General features: G+C 41.1%; 2 protein-coding genes across 4 annotated transcripts; one reads left to right on the forward strand and one right to left on the reverse strand.

The window, feature by feature from the left end:
* Positions 1-1,425: 1,425 nt before the first annotated feature.
* Positions 1,426-6,350, forward strand: ndnl2 (necdin-like 2). Its single transcript, XM_070910986.1, has 11 exons — positions 1,426-1,504; positions 1,740-1,803; positions 2,333-2,452; positions 2,553-2,616; positions 3,276-3,355; positions 3,452-3,546; positions 3,726-3,805; positions 3,930-3,972; positions 4,093-4,155; positions 5,128-5,242; positions 5,333-6,350. Exons 2-11 carry the CDS (start codon positions 1,753-1,755, stop codon positions 5,426-5,428), a joined length of 807 nt encoding a protein of 268 aa, XP_070767087.1. The 5' UTR covers positions 1,426-1,504; positions 1,740-1,752; the 3' UTR covers positions 5,429-6,350.
* On the reverse strand, positions 2,312-22,318 carry LOC139289389 (6-phosphofructo-2-kinase/fructose-2,6-bisphosphatase). Of its 3 annotated transcripts, XR_011597458.1 has the most exons (16): positions 21,924-22,318; positions 15,933-16,058; positions 14,345-14,441; positions 14,161-14,227; positions 13,205-13,279; positions 13,066-13,122; positions 12,015-12,136; positions 11,296-11,503; positions 11,061-11,207; positions 10,772-10,876; positions 10,124-10,253; positions 9,799-9,861; positions 9,566-9,630; positions 8,743-9,076; positions 2,529-2,635; positions 2,312-2,432 (listed from the first exon to the last, which is right to left on the reverse strand). XR_011597458.1 is itself a non-coding variant. In XM_070910984.1 (14 exons), exons 1-14 carry the CDS (start codon positions 22,003-22,005, stop codon positions 9,017-9,019), a joined length of 1,404 nt encoding a protein of 467 aa, XP_070767085.1. In that variant the 5' UTR covers positions 22,006-22,318; the 3' UTR covers positions 5,689-9,016. The 3 variants fall into 3 exon arrangements, 2 of the variants coding, with proteins under 2 accessions (XP_070767085.1, XP_070767086.1); XM_070910984.1 differs by lacking the exons at positions 2,312-2,432; positions 2,529-2,635 and having other exon boundaries at positions 5,689-9,076; XM_070910985.1 differs by lacking the exons at positions 2,312-2,432; positions 2,529-2,635; positions 21,924-22,318 and adding an exon at positions 18,706-18,796 and having other exon boundaries at positions 5,689-9,076.
* Between the last annotated feature and the right edge of the window lie 1,706 nt (positions 22,319-24,024).

The raw sequence follows: 24,024 nt of genomic DNA on the forward strand, positions 1-24,024 counted from the left end.
TTAATATTACTATAAAACTCACAAGTATTACTGCGGCTGCTACTTCATACACACTGAGTGTGAGTGTGTGCGAGTGTGTGTGAGTGTGTGTGAGTGTGTGTGTGTGTGGTTATACACTCTCTCTGTACAGACTACAGTACAGTTACTATATCTACTGACTCAGACAGAGAAACAGCGGCCTCTGGCGGTGATATCGGATATCGTATAAATAAATAAAATCTATAGTTCAAACTTGGTGTAAAGTACATTTACTTTAAAGTACTGTGTTTAAGTATAATTTTGAGGTACTTGTAGTTTACTTGAGTCTTTTATTTCTATGCCTCTTTATACAACAATTCAGAGGGAAATATTATACTTTATAAATAACGTTAATAAAGTACAGCTGAAGCGAATAGATGATTAACTGATTAGTCGACTGACAGAAAATGAATTGAGCAAAAATTCCAAACATTTCATGGTTCCAGCTTCTCAAATGTGACGATCTTCTGCTTTTCCTTTCAGTCATTGAGATTTGGACTGTTGGTTGGACAAAACAAAGCATTGTGAAGCATTGTCCCTTTGAGCTCTGGATAATTGTGTCGACATTTCTCAATATTTTCAGATTTTTTACAAACCAAACAATCAATGGATTAATGAATAAAACTATATAATATACAATATATAACCCATACATTACAGTATACAGTATATAAGTATATTTAAATGCAAATACATTTGTGCTTTTAATTTTAAGTAAAATTATTCAATGCAGGACTTCTTGTAGTGTTGTAAATGATCTGAATACCACTGCTATTCAATAAAATAAGCAAAAAAAGATAAACTATATTTTATTTACAGTTAATATTCTCACAAAAAGATGTGAGAATAAATCATGAATGAAGATAACGCAGTGCCTTGTTGTAAAGATACAGATACAACATTATGAGTTTCTATCAAGGAAACTAAACATGCTTTTAAGTAGGACTGCACTAACACCAGACAGAGGTTAACATGGAGTTTCTATTCTTATATCCTACTTCTGTTTTTGTTATAGGCCTACTACCATTAATATAGAAATCGCAATTATCAGTTTCACTATCATAACTTTTTAAGTGCCACATTGATACTAAAAACACAGGCTAAATGATCATTTCATTTACCCAGAAAACATGCAGAGGGAGATGCAGATTGATTGTATGTTGTGGTCAGATGTGGGGTGAACAGCTGTGCTACATGTTGCTGGTATAGAGTGTTAAAGAAGCGCAGAAGTGACTCTAATCTGATTTAACTTGTGTTTCCTGATTATTATTTGTTTGTGTTTATAGGTTTATTTGCACACGTTCCTAAAGACCGTCACTATCACTGTCTTTAACTCGTTTCAATAAAGCAACGACAAAAAAAACAACAAAACAAAAAAAACATCCGGCGCGCCCATCTACGTCATCAACAGGCGCCTGCAAACCGCACTAGCGGGAATTTGACAGTGTCGAAACAGAAACGGCTGAGGAGTTTGCATTTAGGCAAAGTGAGTGGATATTTCACTGGTCGGGTTGTGTAATACTCTGGTGAAGCTGCTGCAGTGTGCTCAGACGGACTAGTGAATGTTAAACCTAACCTAAATCTGACTTGTAACTAAAGTTAGTTAACTTAGCTAACGCTGACAGGTTACCTAGCTAGCGTTACTTTAGCATCAGCGTTCGCCGTGCCACTTCCGCGTCCTCTGGCTCGTTTTAATTCTGTTATTTCGTTGTGTTTTTCAGGCAGCGTGTCGCCATGACGCAGAGAAAGAGGCTGTCCACCACACAGAGCTCCTCTCAGAGCAGAGTAAGTGCGCTTCTCTCACTCACACGTCCTCATTGCATCGATTAACTTCAGACTCAGCATTCATGGATAGTGCAAGTGTGGAAACAATTTCATAAACGGCTCTTCAATATTAATGCAACCACCTTGCAAATAGATAAAGCACCTAAATGAAGCTTCTCCTCAAAAGGGTTAGGGCAGCAACTAAAGATTACTTTCATTAATGATTAATCTGCTGATTATTTTCTTAATTAATCGCTTGAAGATCCACTCCAGACATCTTTTATGACTTATACAACATTCTGTTTTAAATAATATGTGTCTGATATGGTTTGTCAAAAAGAAAAGTTACATCTGCTCCGTCTACCTCATTAAAAAAAAAATCCAGAATCTGTGGTCCCATAAATATTTTTCACTTCTCAAGTTTAACTAATAGACACAAGATGTCTCCCACTATTTCTCAGTGTCTCGTGTGAGAATGATCCTTACACTGGAGTTGTGCAAGACAATTTGACAATGGTTTAATGGTTTCAGCTGATGTCTTTGCATGTAGAGACAGCCGGGCATCTTAGTGGCTCAGGAGGAAGATGAAGACCCAACCTTCACACAGCCGAGTACGTCGCAGGTCCACAGGGGGCTGGAGAAGCTCACACCTGCACAGGTCGACCAAAAGGTGACAGACACGCAGAAATTTATTTTGGATGATCAAAAAACATCAAAAAGTTTTCTTTTCCTTATGATTTACTCACACATGCCGTCTGTCTGTCCTGCAGACAGCTGAGGTGGTGCAGTACTTCTTGGTGAAGGACCAAAAGAAGATTCCCGTACGGCGAGCAGGTACAGCCACATATGTTCACTGTGTGATAACAAGTTAATTACTGTACGACATGTGTCTTAAGAAAGCAAACTGTGTGGCATGTCAGATGCTGCGATGAATGTCTGGTGAATCATATCGCTATGATTAAAGAAGAAGAAAAACGGATGCAAGCAGAAGTGTGATGAGCATCACCAATCTTTGTCGTTATCATGATTTGAAAATGTCACCAAACAATAAATAAGCTTTAGCTGCAGTGCTGACAGTTATATTCATCAGAAAGTCTTGAAAGAGGAGGAGAGAGTGAAGCCGGTTGTGGTCAGAGACAGTTTGAGGCTGTTGCCCTCTCTGTTTGAGGAGAGAAGTTTTAGCAGTAGCATAATGTTAGCTTGCCAGTGTATTCAGCATCATTTCACGTCATATTCTGATTGTTTGGTTTGAAATCCGGGTCGTAGCAGCAGTCACAGTGTGGGATGCTGGTCCTAAATTTCAGAACCTGTCTTCAGTTACCAAACCTCTAAATCGGCCACCGGTGGACGTGTGTCTCACACTGTGATCTAAGACCACTGTTTATGATTCATGATTTAAGATCTCTCCACGTTTCTGTCGTGATTGTCAACTTTCGTCTGGGACAACCCAAAATGTGTTTTCATACTTTTACATACATGTTCTGTCTTTTCAGATCTTGTGAAACACGTGGTGAAGGAGTACAGAAACATCTACCCCGAGATCATCAAGAGAGCAGCGTGTACTTTTGACAAGGTGTGTTGACTCAGGATCAGTGGCAACACTGGAATCAGCCAAACAAAGAAATATCACGGAAACATTAAAATCTGTCACAATGCTTGTTATAAACAGGTATTTGGCCTTCAACTGGTTGAAATCGACGCCAAAAACCACATGTACATACTCATCAATAAGCTGGAGACAGTTGAGGCAGCCTCGCCGATCACGTGAGAATCCTCAGCCGTATATTTGTAGATTTTTAGTATCTGTTAGAGTAATTAACACTATTGCATCAATGTTTTTGAATCATGTTAATATTCATATAAACTGTTTAACCATCACAGAACCTATTTGTTGAATAATCTTTGTTTTCCTTGTGTGTGTGTGTGTGTGTGTGTGTGTGTAGTAGTCCTACCAATCCAAAGATGGGCCTGCTGTTTGTGATCCTGAGTGTTATTTTCATGAAAGGAGGCGTTGTCCGAGAAAGTGAGTGAGAGCGTTCAACTATTCATTGCTCTTTCCAAGTAGGCATTCAATTACATACACCGCATTTTCATTTTGTGGCATTAATGTGTGTGTGAAAAATATCTGGCTGTGTTTTGTGCTGTAGACCTCATCTGGAATACTCTCAAGAGACTCCGTGTTGACCCTGGGTAAGGCCAGATTTATACATCTGTATGTGTATTGTTCTGATAATTATCAACGTAACATATTCATGACTTTGAATGTTGTCTTTTGTTTCTGTTCATTACGACGACGCCAATCGTCTCCAGAGGGAAACATGAAGAGTTTGGCGATGTAAAGAGGGTGGTCACAGACGAGTTTGTGCGTCAAAGGTAAGAATGAACAGTTGTCTTGTCAGTTCAGTCAGCATGAAGAAGACCTTCAGTTACATTTAGTGTGTTTACATGCACACCAGGAACCAGGATACACATTTACAGTCTGTTAGTGCAGGGTGTTTGGTTATAGTTTGACTTTGCATGGTATTTTACAAATACAAGGATGTATTTTTATGTTGTGTTCTTTTCTTTCATCCCATCTGCTGTCACAGTGATATTTTTAGTGCGCACTTGTAAAAGGCCAAAATAGAAACTTGTAAACATGGCCAAGAAACTGGCTTTCTGCAGGAGAAGTCTAGCAGGGGAAACCAGGTATCTTGCGAAACAAAGGAGGGCAGCCATTGAAAGCTGAAAAAGTAAATATGTGCACAAATACCAGGTTCCTTCACTACATGTAAACATGTTCTCTGATTACCTAGGTAACCTGCTTTCTCTGAATAATCTACTTCCTGTCTTGTGTGCATGTAAAAATACTGATGGTTTCTTGTGGATTCCTGAAATCTGGTTTCTCTAATCTCCTCCCCCGATTATGGAAACCAGAATTCTCATTTACGAGATGTTTTAAGGACTCAGGTTAATGTAATCTGGCTCCCTGTGCATGTAAACACACTGATTGTCCCCCACAGCTGGAGGTGTGAATACCCGGGCTATCGGATTCTGAGCCTGCAGCTGGATGATAGCTCAGTCATCTAATCCAGCATATCTGTGATCAGAAGGTCACAGGTTCAAGCCCTGCTGGGGTCACTGTATTTCACTGTACTGGTGTGTTCAGAGCCAGTGTCTGTCAGACCATAGACTCTTGGTTTATACCACACCACAGAGCAGCATGGGGGCGGAAGAAACCAGACCACTACAGCAGAGTGGCTGGACCAGCACCGACTCCAAACAGGATCACTACATTATTGGCTTCTTGGCGCCAACATAGATTTCTTGTTGTGTTTCATCAGTTTACACCGTGTGTGTGTGTAGGTACCTGGAATACGTGCGAATCCCTCACACAGAGCCATTAGAACATGAATTCCGATGGGGTCAACGTGCTGAGATGGAAGTGTCAAAAGCCAAAATCCTCGAGTTCATTGGTCAAGTAAGTAACAGTGTATTCCTGCTATTGTACGTGAAGTTAGTCGGTAAACAGAATATTTGTACCTAATGGAGGTTTGGTGTTTGATCTCAGCTTCATGAACAGGACCCTCAGAGCTGGAGCCAGCAGTACAGAGAAGCCCACTCCATCTCCAACTCATCGCAGGCCAGCACCAGCAGCCAGAGATAACCGCCCCAGTATTACACTGTCTTTTCCCTTCATTTTATTTATTCTGGGCGTTGATGCTGAAAGAGAGAAGCTGCATCAGTGCCACGTTTTCCTTGAGCTCACAGTGAAGACGCACAAATCTACTGTTACAATACGAGACGTAAAGCCGAGGAGTCTGTTTAACTATCTATTCAAACCCTGCTTATATTACATATTAGTGTGTTCATACTTACCTTTTAGTCTGTTGAGTCTCAGAAACATTTAATATCGCACACAATTAGTCAGGTATCCATTTTTATTTTATTGCCTGGACTTTAAAGTAACAGTTACTTGTTGAAGTTCAGAAAATAAAAACTTTTACAGATTCAACATCAATAATTGCATTGATTGATATTGTATTTTCATTAATTTCTCACACACACACACACACACACACACACACACACACACACACACACACACACACACACACACACACACACACACACACACACACACACACACACACACACACACACACACACACACACACACACACACACACACACACACACACACACACACACACACACACACACACTGCTGTTAGACAAGAGGACATTTCAGTCCAAGTACCTCTTTGACATCCTAGTTGCTACATATCACAGAGCTCAGGACACACCGGCACAATCGCACATTTACATAGAGAAGAGCAGTATGACGAAGCCGTGACCAGAGATACAGTTTGACCGAACAGAAAACACAAGTTTAGATTTGACACTGTGGATTTGCTACGGCTGACAGTGAGAAGTGAAGGTGTGTTTTTAAAGGGACGACTCGATATTTTAGACTCTAGTTTTCTGACTGAGACACTCGTCACATTGTGTGGAAAGACGTACATGCGTTTATTTACACTGACGTGTGCTGGCATCCCCCTTTTTTCTTGAAAATAAAGATCCCCTGAGAAAAATTGTATTTTCTATTGCTCCCCAGGTGACAAAGTAACTGTCAAACTTAATACTGATGCTTTTGAGAAGCACAGGATCCTGAATCACAAAGCGAGATCAGTCCGTTAGCCGGCTATCTTTGGGTTTATTTCTGGTTTCCTGGTACCATGAAGCTGGTTCACTTTTAAATGTGACTCACGCTGCAGGGCCAATCAGATCCCTGGAAAAAACGTCATTATTCCCACAGGATCCTGACCAAAAAACAGAGTTCTTCCAGGATTTCCACGTGTCCATCCTTTTTAAAACAAAACTTCTAACAAGCTGAGGGCTATTTTACCACCATCAATCTATCTAAATACAAAATGAGCATTTTACTTTGAATGTTTATTTAATTTCCAACAGTGTCGATAGCTTTTAAACTCTTATCCGCACATTGTTAATTAGCACCCCGTAAATTGTAAGTGCAACATGTCGCTCAGATAGACCTCGTTAGACTACTTTTCACCTCCCTACATTTCTCACATTCATTATTTTTCATTTTGAAAGTGTATCACAAATTCACATGTCAAGATATGATTTCTACATGTTTTCACAGCTTCTTATTCTTTTTGTTGTGTGACCCAGAAACCCAGAATTAACGGCGTCCGTTGATGAGCAGCTTCATGATACCATCCAGGTTCACTGATGTTAGACTCAGTGAAGCCGGGTAACCCGAAGACCACCACGCTGAGTGGAACTTGCTTTGTGATGCAGCCCCCAGACCTTGACCCAAGTAAACCTGATCACAACACAGCTGCACTAAACAGATCGAGACCATAAACGTGGTCAAACCAACCAACCAACAAACAGCCAGTCATCTTTGAAATATCTTCATATTTAAAAAGAACATGAGAAAATGAGCCATGTTAGTTAAAAACATACTACAGTACAAACACAGTGCAAGGCCTGCGTCTGCCTCCAGTGTGAGTCTGTGTATGGAGGGTGCATAGAGTACTCCTGTATATTTGACTTATATGAGGCACATCATGGTATTGGGCAGTTAAAGTGCCAAATGTCCTCTCTAGTTTCCTTCAGCATTTGTACCAAAGTCAACACCGTGACAACTCCTCCCTCTTTTTCCACTGTGACGAGTAACAGAACCACATCCACCCGAAAACCGATCACCAGAGTCATTCGGATACTCGTGTGATGTGCCTCTGTGACTGTAGAGACATGATACGAAATGACTCCAACTTGTGGGCCAGTTCAGGTTTAAGGAATCGTTTGACACTTTTTTGCTTTCTTGCTGAGAGTTAGATCAATACCACCAGGCGGTTAGCTTAGCTTAGCTCACTAATTAACACCTTACATCTCGTTTGTTGAATACTTACAAAAGTGAGACACTAGACACATTTTGCATTTATTTACACTGTCATGTGCTGCCATCCTTTCTGGAAAACAAGGGCCCCCTGAGGAAACTGGACTTTGTATTTCTTCTTCAGGTGAAGCTAATTAAAAGGTACCCTGTGTAGTTTTTGACCACTGGTTCACAGTGGTCTGTTGGTTTCACACTATTCAGCTGATTGACAGTTGGCGGCGCCAAGAAACAACGTCAAAGTCAGTGTAGAAGAAGAAGCTAGTTAACATGGATGTAAACAATTTAAGCACCATTTAAAACATTAGAAATCGGCTCTGCAAATGTTTTGAGGAGGGATACACAACATGTTTTGGTGAGAAACACTGGATGTAAACATTACATACGTTTAACTATTAAATTCAATACTATGTTTTTGAGAGTCTTGTTGTGACTGTGAGGTTGTCAGGCAGCCAGTGGAGACTTCAGGCCAAGAAATAGTCCCACACATAACCCCCCATCAATCTATCTAAATCTAAATCTTTTGTATGGATTAACAGGATGTAGTTAAGCGGTTACTGAGCTTTAGAGGTGCTTGTAGGAAGATTTATTTAACCTTTTTCACAGAGCCAAGCTAGCCGTTTCCCACTATTTCATTTTCATCTAAGTTTCATATTTAGCGTACAGACACGAGTGTGGTATCGATCCTCTCAACTCTCGGCAAGAAAGCAAATAAGCGCGTTTCTCAAAGTGTCAAGCGTTTCGCTAAAGTCTCATTCAGCATCATTACCGAAGCCAACACTGCAAACCCTCCTCCTCTCCTCTTCGTACCACTGGTAACTAAACAGCCGCTCAGAAAGAACCTGCTCACCAGTTGTTTTCATTCTCATATGATGCGCTTCTGTCAATGCAGAGGCAAGATGCAAGTGGCTCACACCGACATGCCAGTTCAAGTTCGGACCTGACTGTTGGGCTGTTTGAATGGTGTTATGTTGGTTAATGCGTTAGCATGAGAAGGGAAGAGGAAATGCAAAAGACAAAGAGATACGAGTGACTTGGTTCAAGAATATCCAAACCTGGTCCACTGGCCAGTGTTCAGCAGTAGTAGTTCATTTTTCACAGTAAAGGAAGCCTCTTCTTCATATCGCAGACATTTGGCCTGAGCACTGCAGTATAAAGTGCATTTACAATGGAAATGCCACAGACGAAATGTCTCTTTCATACATCACAAAGTTTCCATTTCATCACAATGACCACAATAACAATGAACACTATGATTACTTAAATTAAAAAGGCCACTTTCCATGAGGGTGGGTGGAAATGAAACCAGCCCCCTGTTGCGTTTCCTCTTCAGATGTGGTCTGGGACCGTCTCTAACGCCTCCGCCGGTTCTCTGTCCACGTCCACGTTCTAAGAAAGAGACAAAACTCATACGCTCTATCTGATGCCAGTGTGTATTTTTAAACTATTAAACTATTACAGATGTTACTACCAAGCTGTCATAATCCAGATAAGAGAAGAGATGAGTTTTAGTGAGTGACTGTGATTTTTGTAGCCTAATTAACATCATTGTAAGTGTCCCTGTGGATATCAAGTTATGGGACAGCTGTAAAATGGCAGTGGTGGTATTATAACTTAGTACATTTACTCAAGTACTGCACTTTAGTACCACATTTAGGTACTAATTGTAATTCACTTTTTTACTCCATTACATTATTTAGTTAAATGCTTATAAAACATGATACGTTGTTAAATTAAACTATCTAAATAAAGTAAAATGTTTAAATGTTTTTATGTTTATATTTATACATTAACACATTAATGTTTCAGTATATTATGGTTGACAAGAAGCTCTGTGGACACAACGTTTCTTAAAGAAAAAGAAATGTTTTTATTTACCACTGGTTTGTCCCTGTGTGTGTTGACGGCTTCAATGTTGAGGAAGACAGACTCCACTTTACAACCTGAGACAGAAAAAGACAAACGGCAACAGAGAGAGGTTGTGACGTACGAGTCTGATAAAAAAGTTTCATGGAGTCGTGGTGCTGATGACAGAAGAGGAAGAAGCAGTGGGAATCCAATAGGAGACAGAAAGGGAGCTGTCATCGCGTGAGAAGAGAAGCGAGACTGACCGTAGGCGACTGGGGTGAGTTTCAGAACCGTGTGGAGAGGACACTTCAGGTAGGGCAGCTCATCTGACACACGGGGGGGAGAGAAAGTCATATTTGTTTCATGATAATATGATGTAGATCTAATTGTAAAACCGAGGAATCGCATGAAAAGACAAAACCAACCAATGAGTTTGTGTTTGTGTTTTATTCAATCCTAATGTCACCTCACTGAGTCTTCTGCTGTCCCTCTGGAGGCAAATGTCCACCCACTTTGGAGGCATTAAAAAGGTGGGAAGCTACGTGGAAAATGAGTAGTGTTATTGTAAATAAATGTATTTTCTCTCACGAGCACTCTTGTCCAGGAAGTAGGCGAGCAGACATCTCATCACAGCCTGGTGACAGATGACTAAAACGTTCTCCTGCCTCTCCAGCTCCATGATGACCGGCTCCAGACGCTGGACCAGGTCCTCGTACGACTGGTGCACAGACAAGCACAGAGGTTCAGTTCAGCTTCACTGTGGTGTGCTTACACAAATACATACAGTAAAAACAAGACACTAGTGTTGCTTTTCTGTTTTATATCTTTGTAAATTGAATATCTTTGGAGTTTTGGACTGTTGATCGGACTAAACAAGCAATATGAAGCCTTCACTTTGGCTCTGAGAAATATTGACAGACGTTTTTCACTATTTTCTGACATTTTATCGACTAAATGCTTATTTGATATTTATCCCGGTGCATATCTGAAATGTTCTGGTTTCACAGTGGAAAGACAAGGCAGAGCCTCGAACCAAAGCCTTACAGGGTCTGTAAAGTTCAGGTTCTGGGAGGCTCCAGGTTATGGGTCTTTAATTTTAAGGTCCATGTTTCACACGGTGACAAAATCTGCCTCCGCAAGATTTCCAGCCAAATCGCTGTTAAGTTAAATAGAATAAGGAGAAAAGGGTGGAACGTTTGAAAACCTTTTCTTGTTAATTACACTCTCCTTCCTCACCTCTCCTTTAGGGTAGCGGTAGCGATACTTGTCTTGGTCCCTCAGTGCAAACTCCTCTGGGTAATTCTCCTGAATCTCCTCATACGTCATGTCCTCACAAACCCCCTGAGACAGCAGAAAAACAGAGAATCTAAAACACACATCTCTCTTTCTCTGACATAATAAAAATACATATTTGTGAAATAACACAAACTATGAACATGTTGTAGACACAAATATGTCCATCACACAGTATGAAAATGCTATGAACACACACACACACACACACATGCATATTCACACCACTCACAGCGTCTATCTCATTGAGGGCCTTCCACTGTTCATACTGGACTCCCAGAGCCTCTGCAGTCTGGATGGTCCTCTTCATGTGGCTCGTCCACACCTTCAGGTCACTGATACACTGCCCACGCATGTACGTACCCAGAGCACTGGCAAACTGACAGACACACAGGGAGGACGTAAGAATAGAAGAAGGACGTGTGATAATATGCAGTCCACACACACACGGACCAAAGACTGCTAACCTTTGCCCCGCGAGGAGACAGCCCAGAGTCCCCCCCGATGCGACCCACGAGGTTGAGTTCGCTCTCTCCGTGGCGACACAGGTAGATGGATCTCGGGGTGACGTGGATGTTCATGAGGTAGTAGACTATCCTGCTCTGAATGTGGTCTTGGACCCGGTTCACCAGGTATCTGCTGCCCACGTTGAAGATCTTGATGTACGACAAGTTCCTGCATACAGACAAGAAGAGGACAGTACGTGGTAGGTCATCTTCACTGAATAAAAGTAAGATGCAGTTTCTTGCTGAGTCAGATGAGAAGATTGAGAAGCTATAATCAGAAGTGGGTTAGCTTAGCTTAGCATAAAGACTGGAAACAGGGGGAAACAGCTAGCCTGGCTCTGTCCGAAGGTAACAAGCACCTCTAAGTCTAGTTTGTTTAATCTGTATAAATTCAGAAGTGTACAGGGAGTTGTGTGTGGTACTGTTTTGTGGCCGGGCGCAGTCATAAGCATTTTTCCCACAATGCTGAACTGTCCCTTTAAGAAGCAAGTCTGGTTAATAAAGAGGGGAACGTTTAGGTCTCTGATGGGACACAAAATCCTTTCTCCTGCAGGTCACTCCTGCACCCCGACCTCCACGTCATTACTTTGCACCTCGCTCCATAAAAATGACACACTACTTCTTGCATAGGCACTGAAATCGTGAGGATGTAAATAGGAACACATTGCCGATGCGGTCACCTGTCCTTGTTGTCATCCAGGGGGACGTAGGTCAACTTGTAACACTCGATCCTCTTCAGGAAGTCAGCCACAGCCTCGTCTTTGTCACAGTCTACATAGTCAGGACTGCTCAGCTTCACTTGCTGTTTTGAGAAAGAGAGAGTTTGAAGGGCTTCAGTGAGACATCAGACTACAGTGCACGTCCTCATGTCACTTTTAGGGGATGCAATGTTTTCATATTCTAAACCTTTGTTACTTTCGTCTGTCAGGTTTGCACTTCTGAGTGTTCGATGTTGGATTCAACAAACTCTACAAACTGCAAACTGCTCAGATTTATTGTAAATTACTCTTCAACTTCATGAATGTCACCAATTTCATTCTTGTCAAAGAAAAGTTTCAAAATGCAGCAAGTTCTCTTAAATGACTCCAACATTCAGGATGAATCTGTTCATACAGGTGCTGCTTGCATGTTGCCCATATTGTCTTGAAACATAACGAGACTAAAACATTCTGGAGCTGTCGCGTCTCCGCGTGGCAGCGTTTTAAACTCTGATATATCGACGGCTGTTGTCATCAGCCATATTTAAGTTTTAATTGCGACCACACTGAAAAGACAACGAAGATGGAAACGATGGTGAGGACGCAAAATGTTGACTGTGACTGTCTGAGGCAGAGTGGAGGAAAATAACAGAAGCTGAAGACACTTATTTGTCAGGTATTAAATGACCAATGTGAACTACGAATACACTACATTCAACTGAAATGAGCCTAAAATAAGAAAAAAGGGAAGAGAAAGCAGAAGATGGATATCAGCAGGAGAACTGTTCTCCATATGTGCAAACTGTCTTGTTTTCAAATCTTGCCAAGACACACATGACTTGGCAGAATCTGCCTGGTGCTCTGACCAGGATGTGCTTAGCTCAGTCTATTCACCCAATAACAAACAAGAAACACACTGGGCCTTGGCTCAAAACTGCTATTGGCTCAAAGCACAGCCCTCGCAGTGATCTTGGAACCACAACTTCCTGTACACACACACACACACACACACACACACACACACTTCACTTACTTTAATGTTCTCAGCGATGATTTCTGGATCGTCACATATTGACTCCACAAAGAAAACCTGGACAGGTGGGAAAAGAAAGCGAGAAACTAGCAGCATTTCTATTTTTCAGGTTTCCATTGTAATAGAGCAAACAACAAACCTTGTAACCGTTTTCTTTGGCAAAGCCGAGGATGACCTCTCTGCGCTCTAAGGTGGTGTTGGTGGCATCAAAGACCTTACGGAGACAAATGAGATTCGTGATTTTTAGACTTCGGACCTCAAAAAGGGCTGATAAGTTCCAAATGTGATAAAAATAACAAATGTAAATTCTTGTATACCATGCTTAGAAAGATATATAACTAGTACATGTATGACATAAAAAGTCCTAATATAAAAATGTTAATTACTTGTATGGAAACAGAAATAAAAGATTTAAAGTTATAAAACTCTATAAGTTTAATTAAGTTTAATTTTCACAAATCAAACCCAGATTTTAGACTATTCCAGTAATTGCCTCTCTATGTATAGTTTTTATTGTTAGTGGCGGAGTCCGCCTTTCCCATGGTGGATTAAAATTGCCTTCCTTCATAAGAGGGATTGACAGGAAACGATGCAGCATGTAATCCATATCAGCCTCACTGTTTACAGTTTACTCTCCTACAGTTGCATCCGAGCTGCATGACGTTACTGCTAATGCTAACCAAACATTTCTTACTGCTGCTGCTTCAGATTACTTAGATTCAGATTAAATTTATTGTGAAGAAGCCACAAGAAACACTGTGTGTTTGCCGACAGCGACTGTTCATCATAAACCCGTCTACAAAACAAGGCAATGGTTATTTTGGTAATTTTCTGTCAGTGGATCAGTTTTAATATTTCAAGGAGTGATGGAACAAGCAGGAGAAGCTACAGTGAGCAGTCAGCAGCGTGTTCTGCAGCAGCCACTCTTCTAATATGGTTATAGCCAACAAAGTCGTGGGCCGGACAGCAAAACAACAAGCCGATAATTCTGTAGGTTCATCACTACAAGAGACACCTTTCACGTCGTCATTTGATACAGTTTTATTAAAAATATTGATTATATATCCGCTTTAAAGGATAACAATGTTCACTCACCACGACTTGCCCCAGCTCTCTGGTGAAGTAGTCACACACATCTTTCAGGGCAGCGACAGCACAGGCCCTGAGCACAGAGACAGACTCATCAAAACATTAATAATTACACTTACTCCCCCATTTCATACTTGTTTCATACATGTTTAATAGGTTTATATTCCAAGGAGATGCTGAAGGTTCCTACTTGCGTATCTTCATGGCCTCTGCGTTGTCGGGCCTGAAGAACTCGAAGCTGTTGTAGGAGCGTGTGGCGTCTCTTCTATACTGCCCGACATTGAACACTGTAAAAGACAGAGAGATCATGTTGGTGAAGCCTCTTCTGAACCATAGCTAGATCCATTAGAGGTCTGGGAAACTTGTTTTTCTTCATATCTCTTCTTTGGAGTTCATGTGATGTGGCAACTGAAGTTATACTCTGAAGGTGTTTTATCTTTTGTGAAGATGACACCAGAAATTCTGCGTTCATGTTCATGCTTGCATGTGTTTGACAGCGCCTTGCCAGATGACGTCACGTTGTGGCAAGTGTTTTTTGCGTCGATGTGCCGGAGCCCCCCTGCGTTAGTGCCCCCACTGTGTCGCCAAACTGCCCCCATTGGAATGAATGAGAGGGATGTGTTTTTTCACGCAGGGCTCAGGTTGTTATGGCAATACACAAACATGGCACACAGTGTAAAGCCAACAGAGGTATCGCACAGCCACAGACGAGCCCTTAATGACATGAACTGACCACACAACAGAGCAGCTTCAACCACATTCAAGCAAACAAGAAACCAAATGGAAAGTGTGTTTGTGCTGAACGCTGACGGAGTATCAACAGGTGACACGTGAGAGCAGCTCATGCATCTTACACCAAAACCAATTCAACCGCCCCAAATCAAAGTCTGTCTTTCACCATGTGAGTATTTAAAGTAAAAACAGAGAGGCGTTAGTTTTACTATGCTGACAAGCTGTAACAGTAAAATATGTGTCGTAAACAAATATTTATCACACTATTAATTGGAAAAATAACTTGCTGCGTCCAGTTTACCAGCTCAGTTTGTTTTGTATCCAGTTCTGCTAAAATTCATGCTGCACACAAATATCCTTCGTCTTTGTCACTTGAAATAATCTTTACAGAAATGAAAACCTGTTGTAAATGTTTCTCCAGTAAATGTTGCTGGTCAAGTTGCCTTCTGACGACACTGATTTGAAAAGTGACTGTCGCTCAAAGGAGACGCCCAGGAGAGAGCGTGTATTAAAAACCCAGCGTCTGAACCAGGAAATTAATATAATAATTATAAAAAGCAATTAATGGGAACAATTAACAGCAATATATGGAGATTTCTAATCTGATGCCAAGAACACAAATTTTGAGTTTCCTGTAATGTTCATGTATTTGCAGTCTTTTACGAAAGGTTAGTCATAAAACAAATATTTGGACTTTCCTGGCTTCATCTCAACATGTTTAAGTTGTGTTTATACAAGTTACTAAATAAAGCTTCTCACATTCAAAGTGAGCAAAATAAGTTTAGTGTCTACTCATATTATTGTGTATACTCACTCAGGTTGATTATAAAATATGAATAAATATATAAATATTTTTGTTGTTAGTTTTTTGCGTAAATAAACTGGTACATGTTTGTAACAAATGGACAGTGGGGCCGTCCAAAATCTGCACTCACAGCTGAGTGAGATGAAGCACGGAGACCAAATGTTAAGTGTGATCACATGATGGTGTAAGGTAGTGAGCGTGAGCGGGAGTTTCAGTGTAATCCTGTACGATCATGCGATACCTTTGGTTGTAACACCGATCCAGTTCAGGTATCTGGTGAGCTTTTTAGAGATGTAGGTTTTCCCCCTCGCTGGAAGTCCCACCATCACTATCATGGTCGGGGAGTTGGTGAACTGGGGCACCGATGCTGAAACACACAGACAGAGCGTTAAAACACCTGCACCTGAAGACATGTTGGTTTCCATAGAGGTTCATGTAGAAGTTCAAAACTGATGGAGCCTGGTTGACAACCTCAACCTGGGACGCAAACGTTAGACAGGAGGAGTCTGAGGGGTTCGGCAAAACTTTAACTTTAACCGTTTAACTGCACCACGTTATTAATAACTGTAAGCGTATATTTCAATAATGAGCTCATAGTCATTCTCTGGTTCTCTTCTCTAAACTGAATATCTTTGGGTTTTGGACTTTTGGTCGGACAAAAGAAGCTATTTGAGTGCGTCACCATGGGCATCATACATGCAAATTATCTCACTACTTATAATATTATTATAATATTCTCACTACTTTCTGACATTTTATTGAAAAGATAATCGATGATGAAAATAATAATTTGCTGCACAGATCCATTTTGATTCTCAGTGATAGTCTGCACATTGTTTCTGCACCACTGATCATCAGCTTTGTCACAATACGTCATTCACACACATCACTTGTCAACCAAACACAAGTCAACTGAGAAATATTTATTTTTGTCTGTTCAGCTTTTAAGGTTATTGCATCACTTCCCCGGTAAATAAAAACTTTTATGAATATGGGTTGAATCTAGAGCTGAAACTATTAGTTGATTGACAGATAATTTATGAATTATTTAAGTCACACTTTAAGCAAAAAACTAATTGGTGTCAGCATCTCAAGTATGCATATTATGCTAGTTTTCCTCTTGATAGTAAAGTGAATACTTTTTGATGTCTGTGTGTTATCAGTTCCACCAAAAAGAAATGTCTCCTCTGAACTTCTCACATGGTTTCTTTCAAATAACTGTTTGAGGCCCAAAGAGGTGAAATTATTCAGCATTTTACCAAAAAAAGTTAAAACTGTATGTAATGTAGGTAAACTAGCTTACTGTACATTAAGTAGTTAAAAATTGATAACTGTATATACAGTAGTTCAATCTAGCTAACTGTATACAAAGTAGTTCAACTAGCTAACTGTATATAAAGCAGTTAAAACTAGCTAACTGTATATAAAGCAGTTAAAACTAGCTAACTGTATATAAAGCAGTTAAACTAGCTAACTGTATATAAAGCAGTTAAACTAGCTAACTGTATATAAAGCAGTTAAACTAGCTAATTGTATATAAAGTAGATAAAACTAGCTAATTGTATACAAAGTAGTTAAAACTAGCTAACTGTATACAAAGTAGTTAAAACTAGCTAACTGTATATAAAGCAGTTAAAACTAGCTAACTGTATATAAAGTAGATAAAACTAGCTAATTGTATACAAAGTAGTTAAAACTAGCTAACTGTATACAAAGTAGTTAAAACTAGCTAACTGTATATAAAGCAGTTAAAACTAGCTAACTGTATATAAAGTAGTTGAACTAGCTAACTGTATATAAAGTAGTTGAACTCGTTTACTGTATATAAAGCAGTTAAAACTAGCTAACTGTATATAAAGTAGATAAAACTAGCTAATTGTATACAAAGTAGTTAAAACTAGCTAACTGTATACAAAGTAGTTAAAACTAGCTAACTGTATACAAAGTAGTTAAAACAAGCTAACTGTATATAAAGCAGTTAAAACTAGCTAACTGTATATAAAGTAGTTGAACTAGCTAACTGTATATAAAGCAGTTAAACTAGCTAATTGTATATAAAGTAGATAAAACTAGCTAATTGTATACAAAGTAGTTAAAACTAGCTAACTGTATATAAAGCAGTTAAAACTAGCTAACTGTATATAAAGTAGATAAAACTAGCTAATTGTATACAAAGTAGTTAAAACTAGCTAACTGTACACAAAGTAGTTAAAACTAGCTAACTGTATATAAAGCAGTTAAAACTAGCTAACTGTATATAAAGTAGTTGAACTAGCTAACTGTATATAAAGTAGTTGAACTAGCTACCTGTATATAAAGCAGTTAAAACTAGCTATATATAAAGCAGTTAAAACTAGCTAAATATATATAAAGCAGTCAAAACTAGCTAAATATATGTAAAGTAGTTGAACTAGCTAACTGTATGTAAACTAGCTCCACCTCGAGCAGCTACAACAGTAAACTGTTGCTCTAACATTGATGCATCAGAATTAACAATCTAATAATGTCCGATAGAATCAGATATCAGTCACAGGAGACATTTTACTGCAGAATGAGTACTTTTACAAGTACATTTTGCTGATAATACTTCTGGAATCTCACTTGTAATTGAGTATTTTTACATTGTTATGCTGGTACTTTTACTTAAGTATCCTTTACTTCTGTGCACATCGGCATCATGTTACACAACAGAGAGTATGAACACTTTCATCCTGTGAAAGCGGGGGGGGGGTTGTTGCACACATGCCCTCAGAGTGAGCGCTGGGGGTGAACGGCCCTCCGGTCTCTCTCAGACAGGGACGCTGTGCTGCTCTGAACCCAAGAACACAGACGGTTTAACAAGTGAAGTCGCTCTGCTCTCACACAGCTGTCTGACACCTCCGTTAATGCACAAGTACCAACTTGTCAAACCGAAGTGAGACGAAACAAAGGCAAACAATGTAGTATCCGTGTGTGTGTGTGTGTGTGTGTGTGGTAATGTGTGTCAGGTAGCATGTGTGTGTGTGTGTACTCACAGCCTCTGCGTTGGCTCAGCCTGCTTTTCATCCATGGCACCCAGGTCTTCTCCAGAGGATTTTGAGTGAGTGGTCTTTGTGTGCCTGACATGGCTCCAACAGCCAAGTGAGTGTGTGAATAAACCTCTGTGCTGTGTGTGTGTTAGTGTGTTAGTGTGTGTGTGTTAGTGTGTGTTTAACAGGAGGACGAAATAATGAGGAGCTCTCCAGGTGAGCGTACAGATTTTGAACTTTCTCACATGATGTCATAGGGGGAGGAGATTTGAGTCGTCACTACACCTGTTTGGCTCCTTGCAGAGGATGGAGTGTCTGTGATTGGTCGGACAACCTGCCAGTCACGTTAACTGTGCCAGTGAAGCCCACAGTGAGGCTGTCAACCAATCACCAAGTGCAACTCTAAACTGAACCGCAGCACACAGGAAGTGGTGTAGCGTGACAAACCAGGAACAACCATGCTGAGCAGCTCTATTATGATTTTATTGGATGACTAATATTATGTTAATAAACCGGCCCAGCCCTGTGTGTGTGTGTGTGTGTGTGTCTGTGTGTGTGTGTGTGTGTGTGTGTGTTTGAGAGGGAGACGAACACTGGATGTTTACTTTGTGTGTTCTTGTTGGTTGCTGCATATTTGGCCACCAGGGATGTTAACGGTGATACGTGAAGACACACATCTGTTAAAATGTTCAGGCTGGGACCCAGTGATGCAAGTTAACTCAGTACATTACCTCAAATACTGCGCTTAAGTACAAATACTTTTACTTTTGATACTTCAAATATATTTATCTGACAGTAAAAAACAGTGGCGTTTTGGACCTCCAGTTCGCTGTGGAACAGTACTGCACTAAGAAACACAGTAATGCACCGACAAAAGGCAGGAAGAAGAAGCTAGCAAGCAACAACATGGACGAAAACAATTTTGGGATTTAAAATACTGAAAATATCAGCTTTGCAAATGTTTAATAAGGAAGGAAATGAATGCTACTGAATTTCAAGTAACATTTTCAAGTATTTTTACTCCCATTTTATGCTACTTTATACTTCTTACTCCAATATATCTATCTGACAGGTATAATTACTTTACAGATGCCATTGAACACACCATCATGTTTGAAATAATAATGCATGTGAATGTGAAATCTGTTTCCACTCTACCCACCAGGTTTCTGTGTAACAAGTACTTTTACTCTTGAGACTTTAAGTACATTTTGCTGATAATACTTTTCTTCTTTTACCTGAGTAAAATGTTAATGTAGGACTTACGTGTAACTGGGTATTTTTACGCTGTTGTATTACTGCTTTTTTCTGAAGTCTGAATACTTTACCACCACTGTACTTAAATACAATTTTGAGGTACTTGTACTCGCTTTCCTGCTGAGAGTTAGATGAGAAGATCGATACCACTCTGATGTCTGTACGTTAAATATGAAGTTAGCTTAGCTTAGCACAAAGACTGGAAACAGGGGGGCACAGCTAGCCTGACTCTGTCCAAAGGTCACAAAATCCACCTACCAGCAGCTCTGAAGCTCGGAGAGACGGAGAGACATGGTGATGTCATCAGCGTTACCTCGACCTGGGCTTCATTCTTAACATTTTTAACAGAAACCCGTTAAAAACATCACAGAGCACTAGAAACAGGAGGTGCGGGCATTTAGGAGGCTAATTAAAGTTGCTAGAGAGTTGCATTATGGGAAATGCAGGATCCAGTGTTTTATGTGCTTGACCCATACCACAGATTAAACTTCAGGATATTTTCGATACTTCGATTGTGACCATCCTTGTTTTAATGTCACGTGTGAGCCCCCCAGCTTCATGGAAATGCTCTTTTAAATTACATCATTAGTATTAATAATGCATTAATGTGTAAGTAGCATTAAACAAGTGCACCTGGTTGAGACTGAGCTCATGTTAACCTCTTAATATACTGCTGGATAGTTTAATCTATACCAACACATCATATGTTACAAGCTGATCGTGTGTATTTTTATGTAAAAACTGTACTTGTTAAACACGATATTTAGTTGCCCGTGTGGGGCAAACCATGAACTGCAGTGACCTCTGACCTCCCTCACTGTGTCCTCTCACTCACCACTAATGCTATCTAATAGAGGCATAAAAAGCCCCCAATAATAATAATTATAATAGTAATATTGAGGCGACGAAGTACAGTCTTTGCCTCTGCAGTGTTGTGAAGTAAAAGTGTAAAGTACTCAAGTACAAGTAGGCTACCTTGTGCTTAGGCCTACAGTATTTGTACTTAGTTAACTAAGTTAAGAATCAGAATACTTCTTGCATCACAGCTGTCACCTCACATGAACCAGAGGAAACATTACTGAGTCATCTCATGCAGCGTGTGTGTGTGTGTGCGTGTGTGTGTGTGTGTGTGTGTGGAGGGGTGTGTGTGTGTGTGTGTGTGCGTGTGTGTGTGTGTGTGTGTGAGAGACGTCACTCTGGTCTTCAACATGCCAATTAAAACCTCACCTGTGCTATTGCACCGCACGCGCCGCGGCCGCCGCACCGGGGGCACGCTCCGCTTGGACTCCATTTGTTTCTTCACGCAGAGACCCAGAAGACACGTGCGTCGCTCCTCGTCACAGGGCTAGCCCCCTTCCTTCCCTCCCCAAATGAGCGCCTGACACCCCCGCAAGCGTCCGCCAGCATGCAGCTACGCTCTCTCCAGTCTAGTCCACTACTTCCTTCCCCCCGACGGACGGACCCCCTGACGGAGGACACCCAACACGCCTGCGGGCCGCAGGGGGACAGACTCGCGGTACATGCTGTACCATATGTTGGACAGCTCCCAAAGTCTCATAGGCTCCCGCAGGAAGCCCACAACACTTACATAATGGTGCACGGGGGGGGGGGGGGGGTGTGCGCGCACGTGTGGCTGAATTATCTGATTGGGTTCATTTGTTTTTATTCTGCTCGCGCCCCGCTGGAGGGGCGGTGACGATAACCACGCGCTCTGCGCATTGATCAATGAGAATGATCAACTGTTTACGTCACGGGACCGCGCACGCGCACACGGTCCCTCTCTCAGCTGTTACACGAATTAATGAAAAATAGAGGAAGTGCATGTGTATGCGCGCGTGCGCTCACGTAAATGTTGGTATTACGTAACTAAGTTGCTGTTTTGATCACCTGGGCATGCACCGCCGTCAGCAATGTGTGTGTGTGTGTGTGTGTGTGTGTGTGTGTGTGTGTGTGTTGCTGTCACTCACCGTGCGGCCTCTGGAACCGGAGCGTCCTCCCGGCGCCCCCCTGCGGCTCGGCCCCGTCTTGCGTAATCTTCGCTCCGTTCATGCTCCAAATCTATTCCTGGCGGAGCGTGTGTGTGTGTGTGTGTGTGTGTGTGTGTGTGTGTGTGCATGTAGCATGGGCAGACGCTGTGTCTCTGCCTCTGCTCCGCGGCGGTGTGATGGTCGGTCGGGATACAGGCGAGTCTCAGCTTGTCTAATTGTCCTAAAATGTTGGTCCTCCTCCTCCGTGTGCCCCCTCCGGTTTAGTATTCCTCCGGTCACACACACACACACACACACGCACACACACACACACCGTCTGGTCAGGGAAACTAGTCCCGGGTTTAACCCCTCGTTACCGACTCCCACCTCCTTCCTCGTGCCTGTAGGACAATAAACTGCTCTCACGAGTCTCTGTACAAATAATTGTTCCCATCATCCGCCCCGCCTCCCGGCCGCCTCCCGGCCCCCTCCCGTCCGCCTCCCGTCCGCCTCTGGACAGCTTCCTGCTGATGCTGTGAGTGCGTGTGTGTGTGTGTGTGTGTGTGTGTCCCTTATATTCTCAGTGGTGGAATGTCTCTAAGTACATTTACTAAAGTACTGTACTTACTTGAGTATTTAAATGTTATGCTACTGTATAAATGTTAGATAATAAATACATTATAAATATTGTACTTTTTACTGCGCTACATTCATATGACAGCTTGAGTTATAGTTGCTTTGCTGATTAAAATTTATACAAAATATAATCAACAAATAAATCCTGATGTATTATTATTGGTTAAACCACCCAGCAGTATATAAAGTAGTAAAAAAAAGTAGTCCCTCTTTAATAATAATAATAGAATAATATAATAAATATCATTCTGAAAAGGGCCATTCTGCATAATGAGTACTTTTACTTCTAAGTATATTTTGATGCTGATACTGGGTATTTCTACACTGTGGTATCACTACTTTTACTTAAGTAAAAGTTCAGAATACTTCTTCCACCACTGCATATTTATCAGTTGTACACCGTTTAGGATGCAACGAAAATGTCACAGCAAAACGTAAAGGGGCACCCCACCAGATTCAGATATTAGACAAACCCGTGTGGAGCGTAGACACTGTTGGATGATGTCCTCCGCTCTGTGGAGGAGCTCTGGAGACACGTGAGACAGGGAAGATCTGATGAAAATATGCTTTTGGTTGCATTATGGGAAATGTAGGATCCAGTGTGTTTGGAGCATATTAGGGACTAAAGTTCAGGATATCTCTGCTTCTGCTGCTTCGATTCTTTTTCTGTCTTGTGGAGACGCCGACAGCAGCAGCAGTCGCTTTAGCAAATGTCTTTTATTCCTTTGTGCGTAAGAGGTGAAGATTGAGATATTACATTGATTACAGTGATCTCAGATCTCTCCCTGTTTCTCGCTGCATGTTTAAAGTTTACGTTACATCCATCTGGCTGCAGACAGTTCAGGCTCCTGTCGTCAGGTCCGACCTGTTGTCGCAAACAGACATGAAACTGACGTGTTTAATTAACATGAAGGGTTGCAGGCATGTACAGTTTCCTGCTCCACTGCATTCCTTCTTCACATTGTTTACCTCGTTCACACACACACACACACACACACACACACACACACACACACACACACCTCACGCTTCTCAAGAGCTGTACTGAATACCTTCATTTTCACTTTTTACTGCAGTACATTTATCTGACAGCTGACAACTCCTAAAGTTTTACATCATTTTCCACAAACAGCACATTGTCAAACATTAAACCAGTGGATTCCAACCTTTTTGGACTTTACCAAGGCACATACACACAACGTAATCATGATAATTAGACGTAGAAGCTTTATCAGTTGTGACAGAAGATAATAAAGCTGAGTAGCAATTCATAATACAGGAGCAAAGAAGGACCACATTTTACTTTCCATCCTAAAGATATCATAGATAATGTCCATCCAGTCACCAGTTGTTTGAGGACGTGAGGAGTCTCCTCACTCCCAAGGTCTAAAACTCAAACTGGTCCTCACAAAGACGGATGTACAAGAAGACACAGAGACACAGGGAGAGAAGAGAGGAAGCACCA

The sequence above is a fragment of the Enoplosus armatus genome, chromosome 8 (genome assembly GCF_043641665.1).
Source record: "Enoplosus armatus isolate fEnoArm2 chromosome 8, fEnoArm2.hap1, whole genome shotgun sequence".
NCBI classification, from domain to species: Eukaryota; Metazoa; Chordata; class Actinopteri; order Centrarchiformes; family Enoplosidae; genus Enoplosus; species Enoplosus armatus.

Bases quoted from the DNA above. Each gene is read 5' to 3' on its own strand.
- ndnl2 (XM_070910986.1), top strand. From the start codon at position 1,753: ATGACGCAGAGAAAGAGGCTGTCCACCACACAGAGCTCCTCTCAGAGC. The intron at 1,804-2,332 runs GTAAGTGCGCTT...CTTTGCATGTAG, and splicing joins AGAGCTCCTCTCAGAGCAGA to AGACAGCCGGGCATCTTAGT. The intron at 2,617-3,275 runs GTACAGCCACAT...CTGTCTTTTCAG, and splicing joins GATTCCCGTACGGCGAGCAG to ATCTTGTGAAACACGTGGTG.
- LOC139289389 (XM_070910985.1), bottom strand. From the start codon at position 18,796: ATGTCAGGCACACAAAGACCACTCACTCAAAATCCTCTGGAGAAGACC. The intron at 11,208-11,295 runs GTTAGCAGTCTT...TGTGTCTGTCAG, and splicing joins TGTCTCCTCGCGGGGCAAAG to TTTGCCAGTGCTCTGGGTAC. The intron at 9,077-9,565 runs GTAAATAAAAAC...TCTCTTTCTTAG, and splicing joins CACACAGGGACAAACCAGTG to AACGTGGACGTGGACAGAGA.